This window comes from Rosa chinensis, chromosome 2, assembly GCF_002994745.2.
Source record: "Rosa chinensis cultivar Old Blush chromosome 2, RchiOBHm-V2, whole genome shotgun sequence".
Lineage (NCBI taxonomy): Eukaryota > Viridiplantae > Streptophyta > Magnoliopsida > Rosales > Rosaceae > Rosa > Rosa chinensis.
The window spans coordinates 5,163,915-5,183,242 of record NC_037089.1 but is presented as its reverse complement, the minus strand read 5'-3'; the positions used below and the strand labels follow the sequence as shown (position 1 = coordinate 5,183,242).

The 19,328-nt window shown below is 41.3% G+C and overlaps 1 protein-coding gene and 1 pseudogene across 1 annotated transcript; one reads left to right on the top strand and one right to left on the bottom strand.

Moving 5' to 3' along the window:
* The first annotated feature begins 383 nt into the window (after window positions 1-383).
* On the top strand, window positions 384-7,451 carry LOC112183294 (annotated as a pseudogene).
* A 666-nt stretch (window positions 7,452-8,117) lies between these two features.
* LOC112186860 (protein unc-13 homolog) lies at window positions 8,118-12,131 on the bottom strand. The gene is made up of 5 exons (XM_024325402.2): window positions 11,755-12,131; window positions 10,507-11,373; window positions 9,910-10,365; window positions 9,562-9,751; window positions 8,118-9,468 (listed from the first exon to the last, which is right to left on the bottom strand). Exons 1-5 carry the CDS (start codon window positions 11,830-11,832, stop codon window positions 8,534-8,536), a joined length of 2,526 nt encoding a protein of 841 aa, XP_024181170.1. The 5' UTR covers window positions 11,833-12,131; the 3' UTR covers window positions 8,118-8,533.
* Window positions 12,132-19,328: the final 7,197 nt, after the last annotated feature.

Below are 19,328 nucleotides of genomic sequence, written 5' to 3'. Positions count from 1 at the left end.
ATAGATTACTGTAAACCAGGGAATCTATTGGAGTTGCGGAAGAAAAATAGGCTAAAGATTTGACTTTTGCTTCTCTATAATATAAAAATTATAGGGAAACTGTTGGAGTTGCTCTTACTGATCCGATGAACACCCTCGTGGATACTGAATAGTCATCGCAAAGTCTAGGGTTACTTGGGCTTCCATATTAGGCCCCCTCACACTCAACATTCTAGTATTTGGCTTGGTTGGGACAAACTCTCCTGACCTCGTCGTACCACATCACGCCACGTGACATACCTGCGTAGTGCGGGACCAATCACGAGCCTTGCTCCCGCCTCGCTATCTATAACAAATTGCACGAGGACAATTCGGTGATTTCAAAAAAATCTCAGGGCCAGTTTCGACCACTTCCCCTAACACCAACTTCTCTCTCTGTGTCTAGTTCAGCAAAGTCTTCTCCCCCCACTCCAAAGTCAGTCTCGCCCTACAAAACCCTCTCAGACCTCAGTCTTCTCTGAAATTCTCTCTCTCTGTGAAAAGCTCGGAAGCTCGTTCCGGTCGTCAATGGAGGGCTCCGAGACCTCCAACGGTACAACCTTGAGGAATGCTTTCGGTAATGTCCTCTCCTTCTTCATCCTCATCCTGATCGGCGTTCTCGCTTTTTCGATCCGTCTCTTCTCTGTAAGCCTTTATGATCTTCAATTTTTTCTAGATCTTATCGTTCATTACTAATTAAATTCAATGTTACTGGTATCGCTGCCATGCATCAATAGCACAAACTCTATTCGCTCTCGTTTTCATGTAATTGTAGATTGTTAAACGTTTGAATCGTAGTGTTTAGCGGTTTTGTGAATCGTTTTGACTTAGCTTTGTGAAATGGAGATTTAGAATTGTGATTTATCAGTGGTTTTACTGGTAATGCTGACGGTGTTGTTGTTTTGTGGAAATTAATCTGCAGGTCATAAAGTACGAGAGTGTTATTCACGAGTTTGATCCTTATTTCAATTACAGAGTCACTCAGGTTGGTTTCGTTTTCTCATTTGACATCGGTTTGGTATCAAGTGACCTTTTATTGAATTAGGTCTGCTTGAAAGCTAGGAAGTTATTATCATATAGTGTATCGATTTATCTTATTATATTGCAGTGATGCTAAGCTATATAGAAGATGACAGTCTTGTTTTTTGGTTTCAGTTTCTGACAAAGAATGGAATATATGATTTTTGGAACTGGTTTGATGATCGAACCTGGTAATTTCTTCTACTTGTTATGGTGTCAAACTCCATATTTCAAGCTGGATTACATAATCCAGCAATATAAAAGCTAATGCATGTTTTATATTATATTTAAGGTATCCTCTTGGTCGTGTGATTGGTGGAACTGTTTACCCTGGATTGACCTTGACAGCAGGAACCCTATGGTGGTGAGTATTACATTTATATAGATCTCTTTTTCTTTATGGATTGAGTTTGATATGAATTCTACACAACCCAAAAGGAGAAAAGGAAAGACAAAAAAACTGTAGTCCTATGTTAGTAAAGTTTGATATGTTTGCTCTCTTGTATCAGGTTGTTGAATTCATTAAATATTCCTCTTTCTGTGGAAACTATTTGTGTATTTACTGCACCTATATTCTCTGCTTTCACATCCTGGGCAGCTTACCTTCTGACTCGGGTTCGTATTCAGACCTTAGTTATTTCTTAGAAGTTAGTTATTTCATCCAATTTGTGGATTTGATATTCAATTACCATTTTTCAGGAAGTTAAGGGCGCTGGTGCTGGACTAACAGCTGCAGCTCTTATTGCAATGGTAAATCATACGCTGTTTTCTGTAAAAAAAATTGTTTAATGTATTTATTTAGTGCTGAGTGCCACAGATTTGAAAATGGTGTCAATGCAACATATTTGCAGCATTAACCGGTAACTATTTCTTGGGATCATGTATAACCATGTCTATCATGCCAAGATTCACTTCACCTGGCTAGAAAGACTATTGTATTTTTAATCTAATAGAACGTGCAGCTTTTGTCCCAATCCTCACTTGTGCTCTGCTTAGCCATAATTTGAAAATCTAAAAAATTTCTCAATGTAAAATTTGCAGTCACAACTGGGACAAGTTTACATAGGGTTCTAGCCAATTTTGTAAAGTTTTGCATAGAGCTCTTGTAGATTCTCAGTGAAGTGTCAAATATGCATTGTGTATAGTATGCTTTCTCATCCGGTTGGAACAATAGTTGACATAGAATTCTTGCTGTTACTTCTGTATGGATATGTTGTACTGTATGACTGAAATTATGCTGTACAACATTTGGAAACGATACATACACTTGTTTCATTGTGCCCTTTTATGTTTTGTTTGCAGGTGCCATCATATATTTCTCGGTCTGTAGCTGGAAGCTATGACAATGAAGCTGTGGCTATTTTTGCTTTGGTCTTCACCTTCTATCTCTATATAAAGGTTAGCTTTTGCAAAGACAACTTTCTTTCTTTTTTGGGGGTATCTTTAACATCTAAAAAAGCTTTTGTTTTGAAAGACTAGTTTTATTTTTTGACTGTTGAGTAGTTTCACCATTTAATTTGTATCCCATGGATATATGGATAGCACAGAATAAATGAATTTTTCTATAACATGCTTCAATTTCTTCTGACTAAATTATGCTTTATGTGCAGACACTGAATACAGGATCCCTCTTTTATGCAACTCTTAATGCCCTAGCATACTTTTACATGGTAAGTTTTTTTTTAAAGTTGTTTGTTCCTTTGTAAGCTTAATCTATTTCCCGTCACATTCAATTTCCTCCGCATTTTGTTTCAATGTATCAGGTTTGCTCTTGGGGAGGCTACACATTTATTATCAATCTTATTCCAATGCATGTGCTTATGTGCATTGTGACTGGTCGATATCATCACGACTGTACATTGCCTATGCTCCTCTTGTAAGTATAATTGCTTATGAAGCTTTTTGCATGATTGAAATCAAAAAACAAAAGATGCAGTTAGCCTTGAAAGTATAGAATTCATCCTTTTTTTTTTTTTGAAAAAAATATAGAATTCATACTTACATTCTTGAGATTTGAAAGCTAATAAACTATTCCCAACATAGGTTTAATTTTGAGCAAGAAGTAAGATTACATAGGAGAGCTGAAGGAAGCACCATTATTTTAATACTCTCTATTGACATTCTTGCTTCCTGTTGAACTCATAACTTTTCCAATGCAGGTTGTCTTGGGCACATTATTAGCTGCTTTGGTGCCTGTTGTTGGATTTAATGCAGTCATGACATCGGAACATTTTGCATCCTTCTTGGTGAGTGTTTACCAACTTTTCATTTTTGATACTGGAGCTTGTCTTGACCATTGATCGACTAATTACTAAAAAAGTGTAAAATAGCAACTTGATAGTGAAGTCAATATGTGCTTAATTATGGAAATTAGTTAGGACTACCTTCAAAGCTAACATTAGAAGTGAGTTGAACAATCATTGTCCTTTTTCTTCATTTGGTGCAGAAAGAAGATTCCTTGTACTGTACATCATATGCATTGATTATGTCATGTACTGATGTTGCTATTGTTTATTTGATAACATATATTCTTCTGCAGGTTTTTATTATTATACACGTGGTCGCATTTGTGCACTATATCAAAGGGGTTCTTGCACCTAAAATGTTCAAAGTTGCTGTGACACTTGTTCTATCTATTGGCGTGTAAGCTTGACTTGTTCTGTATTTAAACCTGTTCTAGCTCTCATGGTTGAACACACAATTGATACCCATGCCTCACATGTTACTTATTTTTCAGGATAGTATGCTGTGCTGTGATAGCAGTACTGGTAGCTTTGGTAGCTTCAAGTCCGACGAAGGGGTGGAGTGGGCGAAGTCTAAGTCTACTTGATCCGTAAGTTCATAATTCACTATTGATGTGGCTTTCTTCTTTGCTAACTTGTGGTCATCTTATGGATGAACTCGCATGATTGTAGTCAGACATTTCATTATGGGTATAATATTTTGCTTTGGTCTACTTCTGTGATTCCGTGGGCCTAATCTGGCCCAGGAAATAATCCTGAATTTGAATACCTAGTGATTTGGGAATGAGATGATAGTATCATATTTACTAAACTTTAATGGACTCTCATGGAAAAAGTAAGTGGTCTTACTACTAACAATCTGTGTCAAATCACTTCGTATTACTGTTTTGTTTTAACCACCGTCTCTATTTCTCTATCTCCTTGTCCCATTGTTCTTCTAACTTTGGGATGCTAGAAACTGCCTATATTTTGTAACTTGAGATAATTCATGTTATTGTGCTTAGCGTAAACTTCTCGAATCTATTTGTTTACATGTACAAACTTTTTCTTTTCAGAACCTATGCAAGCAAGTACATACCAATTATTGCTAGTGTTAGTGAGCATCAACCTCCTACTTGGCCCTCATACTTTATGGACATTAATGTGTTGGCATTCTTAGTTCCAGCTGGCATAATTGTAAGATTCCAATCTTCAAACCGTGTTTTTCTTTTAATTTCTTAGTGATTATATTTATCCTTTTATTTCCCAAGTTACTTTAGTTTTCTTTTTGTACAGTTTCCTATGTTTTCCACGTTCTAACTGCTGTTTTAATGGTTCATATCTGTTGTTAGGCATGCTTTTCACCTTATCGGATGCGAGCTCTTTTGTCATCCTTTATATTGTAACATCAGTTTATTTCTCTGGAGTTATGGTAAGAACTTCTGTGGGTAATTTGAAATAGTGAAGTGTAATTTGTTTTTCTTCTAGCTTTCATGCTAATCCATGTGAAATAATAATTTTGGTAATATTACAGGTGCGTCTTATGTTGGTACTTGCTCCAGCAGCATGCATTACCTCTGGAATTGCTCTTTCTGAAGCTTTTGAAGTTTTTACACGATCAATTAAGTTTCAGTTACCTGGTTTACAAGGAATTTCACCAGTTAAGGTAAGCATGCATTCTTTATGTTATTGGTTGATATTAGTTCAACTTTGCTTCATATAGACCAGCCTTAAATTTTTTCTTTGGACATTAAGGCAGAGGAGACCAGTTCTGATAGCACTGTGCCACTGAATGAAGTGCCTAAGACCGATAAAAGTGGAGAGACATTAAAGGAGAGACCCTCAAGAAAGAACAGGAAGAAGGAAAAAGAACCTGTAGAAAAGCCTTCTATCAAAGCTCGAATTGAAAAGAAGCTTCTGGTTTTACCTCTTGAGGGATCAGTTCTTGCTATTTTTCTACTTGTGCTGCTGGGTGCCTTCTATGTGGTATAGTAATTTTCTTTATTCGTTATTTTTATGTTATCAGATAAGTTCTGATTCTGATATTCATAAAGTTCTATCCGCACTAGTATGGTTTTTTTCAAATTTCTTTGGTAATAATATGTTATGGTGTTTGAACTTGTACATCCTTCTTACCTTTAATTTCATACATTTATTATTTTCAAATTATAGTTTCAATGGTGTATAATATTATCAAGTGGAGGACCTGTATAAAAGTGAAGAAAATATCTAAAACAGAAGCCCTTTATATCCAAATGAACTTATGATTTTCTTATACAAGCAACTTTTTATTTTCCTTTTGGATCTCCTGTGATGAATTTTGACTTGCAAGAAGGCCTGTGATGATGAGTTATTGTTTGTTGTGTAGGTTCATTGTGTCTGGGCAGCAGCAGAAGCGTATTCAGCCCCATCCATTGTTCTAACATCTCATTCACATGATGGTCTCCATGTTTTTGATGATTTTAGAGAGGCTTATGCATGGCTAAGCCACAATACTGAGGTGGATGATAAAGTGAGTTTCTCGCCATGAATTCTTTTCCCTAGTATGATTAGTATCTCATTTTGATTTTTAACAGACTGGGATCTGCTAATAATTCAAGCCCACTCACCATTCTGAACCTCATTTATTTATCGAGGGAGAATAGGAATATAATTAAATGTATCCCTTTCTTTTTCAAATGAACCAATATTTATTCTTTCTATTTTCCTTTTGCAGGTTGCATCTTGGTGGGATTATGGGTACCAAACCACTGCCATGGCTAACCGCACTGTCATTGTTGACAATAATACCTGGAACAACACTCATATTGCAACAGTCGGTACTGCCATGTCTTCTCCAGAAAGGCTGCTTGGGAAATTTTCAACTCATTGGATGTAAAATATGTCCTCGTTGTATTTGGAGGTTGGCTTCTTTTTCCATGCTGAAATCTTACGAAGAAAGTGGAACTTTAGTCTGATGTATGAATTTACTTATCAGGTCTTGTTGGCTACCCCAGTGATGATATTAATAAATTCCTGTGGATGGTCCGTATCGGAGGTGGTGTATTTCCTCATATCAAGGAACCTGATTACTTAGTGAGTTATTCCCTTAACTGGTGTCCTTTATTTCCCCTTTTCTGGGGTAATTGAATGGCTGTGGATTAATTTTATTTTATATAATTCTTCAGTTTTTTGGGAAGACTTTCAGTTAATAGTGTTTTCAATATTGAGTCATTAACCATGTTTTTATCTTGTCTTTCCTCCACAAGAGAGATGGTCAGTATCGGATTGACAATCAGGCCACCCCCACCATGCTAAATTGTCTCATGTACAAGCTCTCTTATTACAGGTCTGTATAATGCCTAAATTTTTTTCTTTATTTCTGGAGTTTTATCTGTTCCCGCTGTTGGTAATATATTGCATCTCGTCTTCTTACTGCAGGTTTGTGGACACGGATGGTAAAGGCTTTGATAGGGTGAGGCGAACAGAAATTGGAAAGAAGCATTTCAAACTTACCCATTTGAAGAGGTCAGATTGTCTAAACCTTTAGTTTGATGCTAGGTGCAGAACATATCTCATATAAAATACTTTTCCAATATATTTAAGTAATACAAGAATCAATTAGCTTGATAAAAGAAAAGACAACAATAATAGATTAGATTCACCTGTTTCTCTTTCATTGAATCCGTTTTGTTTCGGTGTGAAATGTTTCTTGATGAGCTTGAATAAAGCGAGCCCACAGTATCTCCTTACCTATATTATTTAAGCTTCTAATCAAGTGTTGGATTTTGATCTATTTAGGTATTTACAACTCACCATTGGATGGTTCGGATATACAAACTAAAACCGCCAAAGAATCGTATCCGAGGAAAGACTAAAAAATCAAAATCGGTACGTTTCATCATCGCTGTTCCTCAGTTTTCCGTTTGGCCATTGTTATTGTTTCGATCATTATTTGCTGTGATAGGAAAATATTAATGCTTGCTGACTTGCTGTCTTGGCAGAAATCAACCTCAACGATTAGCGGAAAAAGAAGTGGGACTAAAAAGAATCCGTGGAACTGAAAGTCATTTATTTCTAGCTCATATTATCTGTAACTTCATATGTATACAAAAAGCGAGGGCCTCAGAGGCTGAGAAGACTGAGAAAGCATAGTGGCTTTTCTAGTTTTATTAACGAAATTCAAAGGACAAAAAATTTTGCGACGCTTTAGATGATTTTTTCTTGTACTCTTTTAGAGCATAATCTTTTACAGTGTTAATTGGAAAGGACTCTGCAAAAAACCGTCTGCGACGAGTTTGTTATGTATCAAAAAAAAAAAAAAAAAACCCTTAGTAGTTCAAATGAAAGCATCTTTTTGACTTCAGTCATATTAAAAACTCAGCATGCCCTAGCTCTCTATAATGGTGCCTTTTTCCAAATAATGCAAAGTAATCTTGGCATGATACTTACTGTTTACCTAAAAACGCTACGTACCAAATTCAAGCTCCGTGCAACTGATCTATAGAATCATCAGCAAAGTAAAATTAGTTCTTCAAAATCTGAGACATAGGGAACTTGATTCAATTCTTTCCAGTTCCTTACGGATCTCAAAAATTAAATTTGCCGACGAAATTTTTTTTCGCCATATTTGTACTAGTGATTAAATTAATAATCCGATCGGAGTATTTTCGTTTCTTCTTCAAAATATGGCGATAACCATATGTAACATGACCTGCTTGATTATGTGAAAATTTGTACCATGGGGTTATAAAATGAGGTTCGTAATTTGGTTGACTGAAATGCTACTACCATGCTCCAATTGTTCTCGGAAAATTCCCTGTTTTTTATGTACATGTTCAAAATACGACAAATTTCGCAAGAATGCAGTTCGATCAGTTTTTCTCTGCCGGAAAGTGCCACCGACAATAATTGGATTCAATGTAGAAGAAAGCTGAATGACCTCACCACATTCCGTCAAGTGCATTATTATGAACACAACAGAACAAAGAATAGTAGTAAATACTCGCCGACCCTTGAAGATTACAAATTCCAAGCCTTATTGAATCCTCTGGATTAAGAAGGAAGTCCACTGCTCCCCTGAACTTCCTTACTAACTAAGCTCTGAACAAGCAGCATATGTTATCTGTGGTGAATAAATACACTATACATGTGAATACTATGCCTCCAATTGAACAGCTCTTCTGACAAAACACGATTATCTCCAGAGCTGTTGAGGGGTGATGTCGTACCGAAATGACCCTAGTTGCTGCTGAAACCATGCATTCAGTTGTTGTCATTCATCACCACAGTTGTTACAGCTTTTTAGGCAAATTGTAAGTCTTCTTCAGAAACTTGGCTGCAGTCTCATCATTCCTATGACATAAGACACGTAGAAGTGTATTTGGGTCATTGGAATTCCACTCATCGGAAGTTGGAGGCAATGGCAGGTGGGACTTCGCAGAAGAGCCATAGTTCTCCAAAGTCGTGCGCTTGAACTTTTCAATAAGGCTATCAGTCTCAGTACGGTAGAGAGGAAGGATGTCCTTAACAGTGGTTGACAACTTAGCTATTAAATCAGCTGGTAATCCATCCCCGTTTGACCAGAACAAATCAGTCAGAAATTTAAAATCCTCCTCTATTATGTTAGAATCTCTCAGTGTGAAACTGCGGGAAGGGCCTCCAGCTAGCAAAACCAACAAGAACCCATCAAAAGAAGCTTTCATGACATCCGTAATAAGACGCGTTCTAACTCTGTTGTGAACTGTTGACGAGATAATCTCCAAAAATTGCTCAAGTTCCTGAAGAAATGGCTCAATTCTACATGAGGGAGCATCCACATTATACAAGCCATCCCAAAGAACATGACTTAGTTCATGGAAAACAACCTTGTAAGCTGTTGCCTCACAAAGTTGTTGGATCCCTTCGAAACAAGCAGGTGCTGAGAGCTCAAACATTTTGCCCATCCCATTCGCAAAATCTCCCTTTTGAGTGGATTCCAAGTTCCCAAGATGAGCAACAATCCTCTTCTCAAAAACTCCCAACTCCATTCGAATATGCTGCAGAGTATTAATGCGAACACAAAGTTGCGGAATCCCAAATGAACCATCCCCATTTGTACTTCCAACCTGAGATTTCCTCCTCTGGTTTATATGTGACCTTTCCTTCTTCTTGAATACACCATGAAATTTTGATCCCGCTGAACATCTAGTCAAAGCAGGCAAAGTGGGAATGAAGGTAATTCGGGTTCCTGCACAGATCACAAGAGAAGTGGTGGTTATAATGGAGATTGAAAACTTCAAATTCAATGCACGAGAGCAAGCTTTGAAAATAAGATCTATACCACAGCCAGTCTTGGCTTTCGATACATAGTATTGAAGACATCTATCAAGACCAGTCTTCAATTCTGGAATCAAGCCAGGATGCATTGGTATAGGCAACATAAAGAATGCTTCCAATGTTTCATCTACAATGCGTAAAACTTCAATGGCAGAAGGAGCAAAGCGTTCTTTGTTCGCTTGTGGATTCCAGACCTGCAGAATAAAGTTCACAACATCAGATCCATGAAGTGTGTAATAGTCTCAAGTTGGGCAACTGAAACTTGACTAAACCATCACAGTGGGACACAGTGCACCAGAGGAAACTTCAGCACAGTTTCTTCTTGTTGTTGGTCGAGACAGAAAATCCATACCTCTTGTTGCAGATTTCTGTCAACCCATTCCTTCAGCCTGTCCAATCTTGTCCTTATCCAAGCCTTCGCAAGCTCAGCCATTACAGCTTCAGCCTCATAAGGAGGCATCTCCTGTATGATGGATTTCCCGCCATCCTCACTATCTACTGAATCTTCGACAGCAATCTGCACAATATCTTTCTCCAATTTGTCAGCAGCTTTTAGTACTTGTACAGTATCAGGAGTCAACTCACTGATACCATCCACAAATTGCTTGAGCTTGTCTCCATAGCAAGAATGCAGCGTAGCCATAGCAACACCCGTTGCAAAAGGGTGCCATCTCTTCAACACTGGACCAAATATATCTTTCTCACTAAAGGCCAGTTCGCTAACTTCTGTTGCAAGGACGGACAAGGTAGGAATACGATTATTTTGGCTCTTTGATAGGCGCTTGTTGGAGCCCACTTTTTCCAGTTTCTGCCATAAGAAATTATACAGAATGTTGAGCAATATATTTTAGAGCAAAGAAGGAAAGACAAGGAAGCTTGGTAATATAATTCCAAGCATAATACACATTACAGCATTTAGTATAATTGCTGCAGAAATATGAGAACTTGCCTGAGCAAAAGCAGTGCGTATTGATGATCTTATGTAGGTGTCAACCCTGTCACGTGCCACATCAACTTCTTTTCTCTTCCTACGATACTCGTGAGAGATATCCTCTACTAGTACTTTTGCTGATAATACCCCCAGGGAGACAATGTTTTGCATCGACTCAATATTGCCAGCGTTGAAAACATCACGGTAGGCAAGAAGCCTTCTCTCAGTCCAACCCAGTATTGTATTCAATGTTGAACTTACGATCTTCAAATAAGATGGATCTTTTGTGGCATTGGCATCTTGCTGAACTTCCGCCAAGAGGTTATTGGCTGCAAACAGCAGGTCATTATCCACTTGGCCAGTTGTAACATATCGATGAAATAAAACCCATGCAAAACACAGATTATGCAGAATTTGGTTTATTCCAAGGACTACCCAGGTCTTCTTCATGACTTCTAAAACCTCATCAAGCTCTTCAATAATAGAAGTTTCTTCATTCAGGTCAAAACACGATTCCAGGAGCTTTTGGTAGAGCCTGAGATTCAACGGAAACCCATCTGCCCAGTGGCATGTGTCGGAAACAGTACCATCAAACGATCTGCAGGCAAGCGACATAACAAGACTGCGGAGAACTTGCATTGTCTCGGTGTTCTTTCCAGTTTCCATGGGTTTCTCCAAGGCCCCACGTATAATCTTCCGGAGCTGTTGAGGAGCGGTGTCTTTTCTATCCGACGGCATATGAGGATACACCAGGAGTCCCACTTCAAGAACCTTCAAATTCCTCCTCTGCCAAGCTTCATACTCCTGCTGATTCGCAAAATCTAACGACCTGAAATGCTGTAACAGCTCCAGAGGCAAAACCATGCTCTCTATCTTTCGTCCGAGCTGATACAAACACAGAAATAAATCCCAAACACATCAAACAGTCTGGATTACAATAACACATACAGCTAAAACCATGCATTTCAACAACCTAATTCACATTCCCACATCCCAGTTAACACAATCCAAGCATTACTTAAGAAATACGACAAACTTCATCAGAAGTGCCGAAAAATTTACAGTAGCTAAAAAGAAGTGAATAGTTATGAAATAACAAATTTTACTAGAGTTTCTGATTCCTCAAACACTAGACATAAAAAAAACAGTTATCAATACAACAGTGTCAGATTTTTGATTCACAATTCGATTTTCCTTGATTTATTTCCTTGTAAATCTATTACAGTAACTATCACAAATATTGAAAATCAAGAAATCACTACTGACCTGACCAGCAGCAACTCTGAGAAGGGCTCTCCTGATTCGGGTATCGGTCTGCTCCGAAACCCTCATCTGGACCCGCATGAGCTCAAAACCGACCCGGACCGTTTACTACTCCCACCGAGCCTCTTAGACGACGCCGTTTGCTGCAAACCCAGAGCCTTCTTCGCCGATGACGTCAGCGACCTCTGAAGTGACGACAGCGAGGAGGAAGAAGAAGAAGACTGGGAATTCCGGTCGGTGATCTTCTCCGACTGCGGGGTGTAGGTGAGCGGTTTCGGGCCGGAGCTCCGGCAGGCTCCGACTAGGATCTCGTAGACGGTTTCTCGGAGGTCCGAGTCCGAGAGATGCGGGCCCAAGTCCCCGAACGGGTTGGGCAGGTCTTCGACCGGGTAAACGGGCATGACGACGCGTTCGGGTTCGGGTTCGGGTTCGGGTTGTGGAATTGGAATAGGGACTCTGTTGTGTCGTCTGGAACCACCAAAGGAGCCGAAAACTCTGTCTCTGATAATCTGGGCCATTCTGGGAAACAAAAAAGGAAGAGACTTTGGGTCAGTGGGGACAGCTTTTTGGTTTTGGGTGGTGGGTTATTCTTGCTTGACTTTGAAGGAAGCCATGATTGTGATGATCAAGTTTTTGGAGTGTGATATGTTAGGAAAAGGCACTGAATTTGAGAAAGCCCCACTTTGTTTGTTTGATGGGATTGCAATTTGGGGGAAGATGGGATTTTGGATTTTGGAGGAGACAAGAAAATTAGGACTCTTTTGAAATTTAAAAAAAGGGAAGAATCAAGAATGAATAGAATAGAATGTGTAACAGTTATCAGGGGAGTTAGATATGGGTATTTAATGTCAAACTTGTCACCATGTCCAGGAAAGACCATGTCTATGTCTTTGTTTCTGATAGTAGCTTACTGAGTCCGAGTCTTGGAATTAAAGATGAACGGGTCTCTTTGTCACCATCATACTATTACACCTTTCATCTTCATCTAAATCTGCTTCATCTGATTTTTTGCAGTGAATTCTAGAGGTTGAAGTTTAAGAAAGAATTAGAAAATGGATTTGTTTATGTAGTTGGCTGAGCCCACAGAGGGGGGGGGGGGGGACATAGACATTGGCAGTACCATGTTGTTTCCTGGATTTATTTCCAAATCAGACAACCAGTTTCCACTTCCAGCTTCCCAGGTTGTGCTAGTTTTGTCCTTATGAGCTTAAAACAAGTCTGGTAATTGTCTAATGATTCTTATCCATGACCAGAATATGGAGTACATCAGGAAAGAAAATCTGGGTTCTAAATGGAAATCTGAAAAACTGAAGTGAATATCTGCTTTAAATGTTGGAGAGGTTAGGTATAGTTCAGCCAAAAAGGGTCAAATGCTTTAATGTAACTTTTTCCATATGTATTCACATCTCAATTCCAACCTCTCACCTATATTTCAACCAAAGAAAATGAAATGTAACCCACCAAGGAATTTTCTATATAAATTTCCAACTTTCAACCTCATGGATTGACACCTCTTTATTCCTTTTATTTTCTGTTAGCTCAGCATCTGCTGTTGTCACAACTCACAAGCATGAAGCATTGCTTTATATCTACCAAAATTGAGGTACAAAGAACTAGAGGAAATATTAGCATAAATTTGTTATTTTCTCTCTAGTAAATTATTATTCTATTATTAAGACCACCATCAGAAGCTACAGAACCCTATGGGACACAAGGCCTGCATTAGTAGCATTTGGTTGAATATGTAAATAGTAGTTGAGCACCTCTTCCATTTGGCACCCTTTTTCCTTTTCAAGTCAGTAAGCTTTCCTTTCGTATTGTTTGGATTACTCTTGACCTAACAGAAACATTGTTGGATTTGTATGATTGTATTTATGCCATTGTTTATGTAGATGTTGTTATCATCTTTTGCAATTGCCCTTGGACAATTGAGACCACTGCTTACGCGTTAACCCAGTCAATTAGATAGATTCATACCCAGCAAATGGCACTAGGAAATGGTCAAAAGTCTTGAATCTAAGAATCATATTGGTAAAGGTGAAAATACTGAAACTTTGTTAGGTAACTTCTAAATTTATAATAATATAAACGTGATTATTCAGTTTGCGTATAGTTCAAATAATATTCGTGATTGGTGGGGTGTGTGTGTTTGGTGGGGTGGTAAGGCTTTGGTCTCATATATAAGAGGTCAAGAGTTCGAGCCCCATCAAGGGTGGGAATGGAGTGGGGTTTTTTTTTAAAAAAAAAAAATAATAATAATAATAATAATTATTCGTGATAAACTATAATAATTGTCTTCACATGAACATGAACATACCTTAGCTTGATTACTTATTTTTGTTGTTGTGTTCACTATTTAGCGACATGTAGTTTGAGTGAGACTCCTATAACAGAGAAACCATAATTCAAATTCAAAGCGAGAACTATGAAAGCTGCTACTAAGGGTAACTAAGCTCAAGCTTTGTGACGCCATAGACTTCTTGTACTCCAGCGGCTGCGCCACCGCTGAGACCTCCACTAGGCTCGTGCTCCAATGCTTTCAAGGCAACAATGTTACGCAAGTAAGGAGATTCTCACATGGACCTTCACTAGTTTAATCCCACCAAGACTTTTGACCTTCCTCCATAATTGGATCCTGCAGCTATATGCCAAGTTTGGGGAACTTGGTCACGCACAGAACCTGGCCCATTGATAAAATGTGTAAGAAACATGCTTACTCTTGGAAGTTGGAAACCATAATCTGGGACTGTTGAGGAATTGGGGGCAATCTTTGATCGAATGCGTTCTCGAGATTTGGTCTTTTACGATACGGTGATTGTGGGTACGGCTGCAAATGGGTGTTGGAGCAAGGCGTTTGAAGCTTTTGTGAAAATGCAAGAAGGGCTTTTGAGCCTTCACTCCTCAGAGAGTATACGTTTGTTAGTTACGTTACAAGTTTGCCCCAAGTTATTGATGGATTCTAGGCTGGGGAAGAAAATTCATGGCAGAGTTGTTGGTATGTTCAGAGAGAATTAATGTTTCTCTTTGGAATGCATTGATCGATATGTATGCCAAGTATGATAACATTCATGTGTCTCAATGGTTGATTGACGCATTGGTTAACAAGAATATTATGTTGTCATAGAACATGATGATTCCGGATTTCCGGGGTAGAGGGAGTCTTACGTACGGCACCCGCACCACGTGGCAGTGGGGCGGGCCAATCAGTGCCCAAGCATGGGGTATTTTGGGTCTTGCATATTAAAAATCAGGGGCAGTTTCAGAAAAAAGGGAAAATTTTGAAATTTTTAATTGGAGGGCCGCATGGCCCACCACGTAAGAATTTTACTTCCGGGGTATCTTAAAATTGGGCAGCCTGAGAATGCATTAATCTGTTTCGTGAAATGCAATTATTCGGGTTGAAGCATGACCAGGTTGTGCTGTCACATGTTCTCAGAGCTTACTTCCAATGTGGATGTATAGTTGAAGCAAGGAACACATTTGATGAAATTAGAGGGAAGGATAAGACTTTTTGGACAACAATGATAGTAGGTTATGCACAGAATGGTCGGTAAGAGGATGCTTTGGCATTGACGCACTGTTGAGTGACATGTTATCGGGAAAATCTCAGATCATCATCGCTGTATCATGGCCAGGTTGTTCATGGAAAGGCAGTTCATATGGGAATTGATGATAATTCGCTTGTGTCTACTGCTCTCTTTGACATGTGTTTGGCTCCAAAACCAGCTGGTGTGCAAACAGTCTCTTTTGGGCGAGTGGTTGCGCAGGCGTGCCAGCACCGCGGGGTGCAGTCGTTGGGGTAGTCCCGTGACCTGACTTCTTTTCAAGCGTTGTGGACGAGGAGAGCACCAACCTCGTCACAGGGTTCTTTTCTTGCCTTCCGGAGAAGGACTTCTTGCCTTACGCGGGTAAGGGCTTTGGTTGTGGTCTCTTTGCGTTCACTGAATCGATACTCAACTTGAAAGCCGAGCAAAGCAATCACTGGGAAGTTTGAGAGGAACACGGGTTTGCTAAAGCGTGACTTTAGCTTCGCTGGGTGCGAGGGCGTTACCCTTGCTTCGCTGGAAGTAACAGTGGCGGTTGTGCTCGCAGTCGGCTCCTGGGGAGACTGGGACTGGAAGTACGGTCGCCGGGTTGAGCTGGTGAGGCTGACAGTCGGCTCGCGAGGAGACTAGGACTGGCGGGCGGTCACCGGGTTTCAACGAGGTTGAGGGTTTGCTCCGGGGAGGCTTTGTAATCGCTGGGATTGATTGATTCGAGAGAGGTCCTTTTCTGTATTGTCTTTAGCCTCTATATATAGGCTATTGCAGATTCATTGTCCAAATAGGAATGAAATACTATATTTTAGGCCGCAGTTATTGGCCTTGAATCAAATCAAAACTCTTAATAGTCTTGATATCTATCGTAAGCGATAACTAATGTTATCCGCCTCTGTCGTCGCTAGAATGTAGGCAAGTATCGGCCAGAGAAACATTTTGCCTTTTAGAATCCTAGACGTGATCGCTGGATGCGAGCAGTAGGATACGCACGTATCAAGTGCAAATATATCTTCGCGCCCTTCTAAGCGCTCAAATCTTCATGCAATTAATGATGATATCTCCTTATGAGATATGGGATAAGCAGCATCACGACCCAAGTCCATGTAATCCCATTTGGGCCGCAAGTATCGGCCCACTGGCTCAGACCCACTAAAGGATTTTGCCAAACTTACTTTTGGGCTCAAACATTGCCCCCAGGCCCCGAAATCAGGCCTGCTAAAATGCAACTGATTGAAGGGGACTTAAAAAGAAGCGTCGGTCGCTTGAAACGATGCCATTAATAAGGGTCGCGTCCCCTCATTTGTGAAACGCTTTCTGTCGCATCGTTTCCCTCACAAAATTCTTTATTTAAACTCACAGCCGCACTCATCTCTGCTCCATCTTCTTTGCAAACGATCCAGAAATGGCTCCCCCTAAGAAAATTGTCGTCGATCAGGAAGAAGAATTGAACGAAATGGCTGCTCGGACTTGGGGCACCAGTATCGGGGCTCGCATTCATCTAGAGACCACTATTCACCGACCCCTACTCCTTCGTTTTTCCAATCACCACACCGGATTAGGCCCAGCACCGCAAGGTGTTATCCCAAATGATGCCATCGCTATGTATGGTCTTCCTGTCCGGCGGCCCATTCTAGTCCTCCGAAGGACTCCCGGAGACTTTAGCGGTTGGGGTGTCCAAAACCATCGAGCCAAGATAGGGAATTGGCCATCCTCCATTAGCGCGCAGGAAACCTCTTGGTATCGCGAGGCACGGGCGCGAGATCTAGGTCGCTGGAATGCTGCGGGTATCACCCATGCTATTGATTTGTGCTTCCACCTTCCTCGCGGTGGTAATCGCTCGCCACTCGCTGCCTTCCTCTGTTTCTGGAATACCTCCACCAACACATTTGACTTCAGATTTGGTCAAATGAGCATTACCCTGTTGGACATCCTTGCCATCACTGGCCTTCCCATCGATGGCGAGCCGTATGTGCATGGTCAATTTGACTCGACCGATTTCACTTTGACCATGGCCCAGCAAGGCCGCAGCGCTCATAGTGGTTCATACCCAAGATGGCTGGCATATTACAGCCGGGAACACAATGCGACCGGAGGAATCGCTTTCCTTGAATATTGGCTCTGTAAATTCGTATTCTGCACCTCCTCCTGCAAGCCCACTGGTACCTGGACCTATTTAGCAACGGCCCTCTACAACGGCCGCAACATCGGGCTCGGACAACCGGTCTTGGGTGCTATTTATCGCATGCTGTACCAAGCGACGATGCACCCCTTTGAGACCAACATTTCCGGACCCTTCTGGATTTTGGACTTCTGGATCCAGACCTACTTCCCATTCTTCCGCCGCGAAGATATCCTGCTATCTCCGCCGGTCGATCAACTGTTAGGTCGATGGTTTTGTTGCGAGGACAAGTACTCATCTCCCCCCTACTCTGAGTGCTTTTCTTATCTGTACTTGCTAGACGACATGCCATACTGTGATTTAATTCTGGGGAGACGATTCCCTTCTGTGTTACAATATGGATTCCTCCCTGGCGATCCTCGTTATCCCGACCGCGCTCGCTTGGCGTTCCGCCGCGCCATCTCTTGTTCAGACATTCGGCTCGCTACCGAGGAACTCAGCTATGAGCTCTACGCTCCTAACCATTTCGCCCGCCAATTTGGCCTTGTCCAATTGGTACCAATCCCTCCGTATGATGCCTGGAACTACAACACTTCCTGGAGAAGATTCGGTCCACCTTCCGGGCCCCCACCGGCACAAAGTATGCTCGTGCTGGTCGACCTTCCAGATTGGGCCCAAAACCTAGAGGCTGTCGACGGAACCGAAGAAGGGTATGAGATTTGGTGGAGAGAAGTCTCTGTCAACTGCTGGACTCAACCAGATGACGAACTCTTCGCTACTCTCTTTGGCGAGCTCAGGAACCCATACCCCACTGATATTGAAGTGCTCGCTCGCTTTTCTGAAGATGCCAACAGGCCTCGACCCCTCCAAGTGGTCAGGCCTACGCGAGCTCCTCGCCCGGCCCAGGCTGGCATCGTAATTCGTGAACCACCTCCAGAAGTAAGTACTGCAACTCTAATTTCTGCAGACTCCTTCTTTGTTTCATTTACTCATTCTTGTTTGTATTAGGGGAGTGCGCCGCGCCCTGGCCGCCGCACAAACCATGCTTCAACGGCCGCTGGACAGACTGGAAAACAAAAAACAGTACTTGCTGAAGCTACAGCTGAAGGCTCTTCTTCCTCTTCTGATGACGACGATCTACAAACCGTAAGCACCCTTTGTCTTCAGGACCAACTTTGTGATTTGAATGCTAATCTCTCGCTTCTCCCAGGTCGTGGCTGCTATAGCCCGCAAGCGTAGTCGCTCAGATGCTCATACTGGCACCTGGGAAGAAGATGAACCGATGGCCGACCGGCTGGTAAGAAACAAAGAGCCTATGTTAGAAATTATCCCTGTCTCTGCCTAAGTTTCACACCCTTCTCCTTTACAGGTTCGTCGCAGACCATCCAACCATGCCGGGGAAGGCTCTTCAGCCGCCGCTCAAGGGACAAACGCTTCGCGAGCGCCAACATCCGTGGGACCTGAAAATCTTCCACCTCCCGTCAGCGCTGATGGCGGCTCAGCCTCTATCCCTGTGCAGATCATAGAAGATAGTTCCGATGAAACGGAAGAGAATGCGCCCCTTCCGGACGCATCAACTGAGGAACAGCTCGCTACACAGCCACCAGCACTTGCATCACCTCATCGCAATCCTGATGAGGAAGCTCAGGAATCCGCGCCAGTAAACGTCTCATGCGAGGGTCCTGTGGCAGAGGTATTCTTAATTGAAAATTGGTGCCTTAGTTCTTATTCTTCTTGTACACCTGACCGTCTTTCCTTATTGCAGAGTGACGTCCCTGTTGAGGAGGTCGCTGTCCCTGACCCTGCTGAACCTGCTGATGATGGCATGGCGAATCAAGAACCTGCCCCCCAGATTCCAGAGATAGTTGCTGATATGGATGCAGTACCAGAACAAGTTGCGGCCCCGACCATCGAACCTC

Bases quoted from the DNA above. Each gene is read 5' to 3' on its own strand.
- LOC112186860 (XM_024325402.2), bottom strand. From the start codon at position 11,832: ATGCGGGTCCAGATGAGGGTTTCGGAGCAGACCGATACCCGAATCAGG. The intron at 11,374-11,754 runs GTCAGTAGTGAT...TGTTTGTATCAG, and splicing joins TCAGAGTTGCTGCTGGTCAG to CTCGGACGAAAGATAGAGAG. The intron at 10,366-10,506 runs GCAAGTTCTCAT...TTCTTATGGCAG, and splicing joins TACGCACTGCTTTTGCTCAG to AAACTGGAAAAAGTGGGCTC.